Source organism: Anoplophora glabripennis, unplaced genomic scaffold (genome assembly GCF_000390285.2).
Source record: "Anoplophora glabripennis isolate ALB-LARVAE unplaced genomic scaffold, Agla_2.0 scaffold1786, whole genome shotgun sequence".
NCBI lineage: Eukaryota > Metazoa > Arthropoda > Insecta > Coleoptera > Cerambycidae > Anoplophora > Anoplophora glabripennis.
In genome coordinates, this window is record NW_019417887.1 from 31,564 (window position 1) to 34,686 (window position 3,123).

The following is a 3,123-nucleotide window of genomic DNA, read 5'->3' on the forward strand; positions in this document are numbered from 1 at the left end:
TTAACACAACGCTGAACTGCACTTTGAAAAATTTTGTACTCAACAACGCCGGGAAATTGATTTTGAAATTCTATGAAACATTCCTCAATAGAATACTTCCATATTCCATCAATCTTGCGTCCATTTCTAAAGTAGGACTCTATGATAAACACTTTTTGTTCTTGAGAAAACACCACTTTCAACGCTTTTTAAAACGAAAATATTCAAATTGATAGCGGCGATATAGCGCTTTGACAGATGACGTTTAAGTTCATTTGCTATACGCTACGCCCTACGTCCAAATTTTCAGAATCAACTTGACCACGTTTTTATTTGAACGCTCGTTAGTTTCGTAAGAATGTATTCGGAAATTCTACAGAACTCAATGTCCACAGCAAGCCTTCTAAACTTTGCGTATATTTTCAGTGGTGAACAATGCCATATTATGTGTCTGGAAATTTAAAATTACTCCGAAAATGATAGCCCTCATGTAACACTATGATAAAATATAGTGATAAACATTGACATACCATTTTTGGGTTGTCTGACTTATGATATAATGATGAGATGAGAACTAATCAGTTTGAAACGTCTATGTCTGATGATTCTGCTGACAACTGATCTTAACAATTTACTAGACATTATTTGTGAGTTGTAATATACAGGGTGTCCCACCGGGAACTGCGTCAATCGATATCTATCGTACTACTGAAAATTTGGCAACATGGCAATGTCCCTGGGGCTAACACAACTAAAATATCTAGAACTTTAGCACTTCCGGTTATACCGGAAGTCGACACCAACTTCGTTATTTTAAATGGGATACCCCATATATTATTGCATTTTCGGATTCTACATGAAATTTAAAGGTCATTTTATTAAATATCCCCTATACCTAAGAGTTATAAATTAAAATAATCCTCATTAGTATAATTTAAACAATCCCCAGGCATTTTTATTTAAATTTTCGGCAAAAAATATTCAGACACAACAATAATTTGACAACTAACTTGACAAATGTTATGTTATTTCAATTGTTTCTGGTCATGGTGAATTTGACAACAAGTCTGATATGAGAAAAACTGTCCAAAAAATAGATAATTGTAAATATCTCTAAAAGTAGTAACGGCAATCCTAACAATGATTATATGACTTGAAATAAAATTTCAGTCTGCACGACAGTAAAAAATATAGGGTGTTCCATTTAAGTTAACAAAGTTATAGCTGTTTGAAGTTATCAAAAATTAACGGCAAAAATAAAAGACCTAGTATTAAATGTTTTAATTTGTTGGTATACCATAATGTATTGTTACATATGCTCTTTACATGTACCAAAAATCCGCTTGATATCACGTTCCTGAAAAGAGTTACTAGCATCTCCGCGAACCCTTGTATCTATCAAATTTTTTCTTTAAAAATTAATATTTCAAAATCTATGACCACTGGGTATAGGGAATATATAATAAGGTGACCCTCAATTTTCACGTTGAATACGAAAATGCAATAATATTTAGGGAGTCCCATTTAAAATAACGAAGTTGGTGTCGACTTCCAGTATAAGCGGAAGTGCTGGAGAGTTCTAGATATTTTAGTTGTGTTGCCAAGTTTTCAAATTTTTCGGAGCAGTACTTTCCTATTTATCGATCGACGCAGTTCCCGGTGGGACACCCTATATCGGTGTAGCTTTTTATATGAAACATTCGTTTCTTATAAATTAACTAATGCACGAATCATGCTAATAAATTTGAATTGATTTACATACATTTGAAAACTGAAACTTAATTGACAGTAATGATGATTTTTCAGATTATTCAAAATCACAAGATGCTAGTATGCCAAGTGGAAATTTGCCTTCGGAACAGCGTAAGTCAGATATTTAACTGTGTGTTTCATACACTAATACATATTATTTTTGCAGCTCCTCCAACATATGATTCTCTAAATATGAAATAAAATGGCAGCTTTCAATGTATAGATGAAGGATATAATACTCAACAGCACAATGACTATACTCAGCTTCAATCGAAATATGCTCGTACTCTTCTAGTAATTGTTATGGTTGTTTTATATGATAATCAAGTTTTAATGTCGCCAGATAATATTTATATTTTACTATATATTTATATGCAATGGTGTAATACTTGGCCATTTTTTATATAAATAAATACATTTTCTTATTGCGTACAATTTCTGTTAATACCTGTTCCGCAGAATAAGCAAAAATATAAAAGAATTAATAACTTTACAAAATATATTTTAAAAAATATCATTAACAGCAACATTAAAGTATTAACAGCACATTAATATTTACAAATTTCCTAAAACGTTCAAAGGAGATACAACTTTGAAAGATATTAATTTAATTTACACAAGTTTAAAAATTTGTATAAAATTTTCATCCGATGTTATATACAGGGTGTCCCGAAATTAATGCAACAAGATTTGGTCGCAGATTCTTAAGACGAATTTAGGGGCCCCGTATTTTTTGTATTTGCCAAGTGGCCCGCTCTCTCGCAGTTAAAGCCCCCTAAAATCCGCCCCTAAGGATAATCTCTTTTTTATATCTCAGAACCCTGTTGTACGCGAATCACTAAATTTGGTACACAGGGGTTTTGTGACACGTAGAATCTGAACCCCTTTAAGACAATTTTTCGTGGACCCCCTTGTTTTTGGAGCCAAAAAATTTCTTAAAAGTTATTAGTCCGCTATAAAGCCATTAAATTTAGAAACTTTCGTCTGGTTCTTACTTGGTCATACTATATCTCTCTTGTTATTATAGGAAATGTGAGTGTTCCATTAACTTGAAATAACGTTTGATCGATCTCATTTTTGGGACAATTTATATAAAAGGCATTTTCATATATGTCTAATATAAATAAATCTAATTCTCCTTTACAACGCGTATAATCCAATTATAACATTTACACGAAGGAAAAGGCCCTAGTGCACTTCGTGACTTTCATGACAAAATATCTGTATTTTTAACCATTCGCCACTGTTAGTTCCATTAGAATGAAAGCTAGATTTTAACATGTTAAAAAAAACAATTAAGTAATTAAATCGTTGAGTTTTCAGCAGACAACTATTGCGTTTTAATGAACTTCAACTCCCAAATATGGATAATCCCTCTATTTGGCTTGCATG

General features: G+C 32.1%; 1 protein-coding gene across 1 annotated transcript in view; it reads left to right on the top strand.

Moving 5' to 3' along the window:
- Window positions 1–1,957, top strand: part of LOC108916113 (arrestin domain-containing protein 3-like) — a 23,391-nt gene extending 21,434 nt beyond the window's left edge. The window contains exons 8-9 of the mRNA XM_018722315.2: window positions 1,786–1,842; window positions 1,898–1,957. Of these exons, the coding sequence (XP_018577831.1) occupies window positions 1,786–1,842; window positions 1,898–1,932 (92 nt within the window). The 3' untranslated portion in view covers window positions 1,933–1,957. The remainder of the gene's footprint in view (window positions 1–1,785; window positions 1,843–1,897) is intronic.
- Window positions 1,958–3,123: the final 1,166 nt, after the last annotated feature.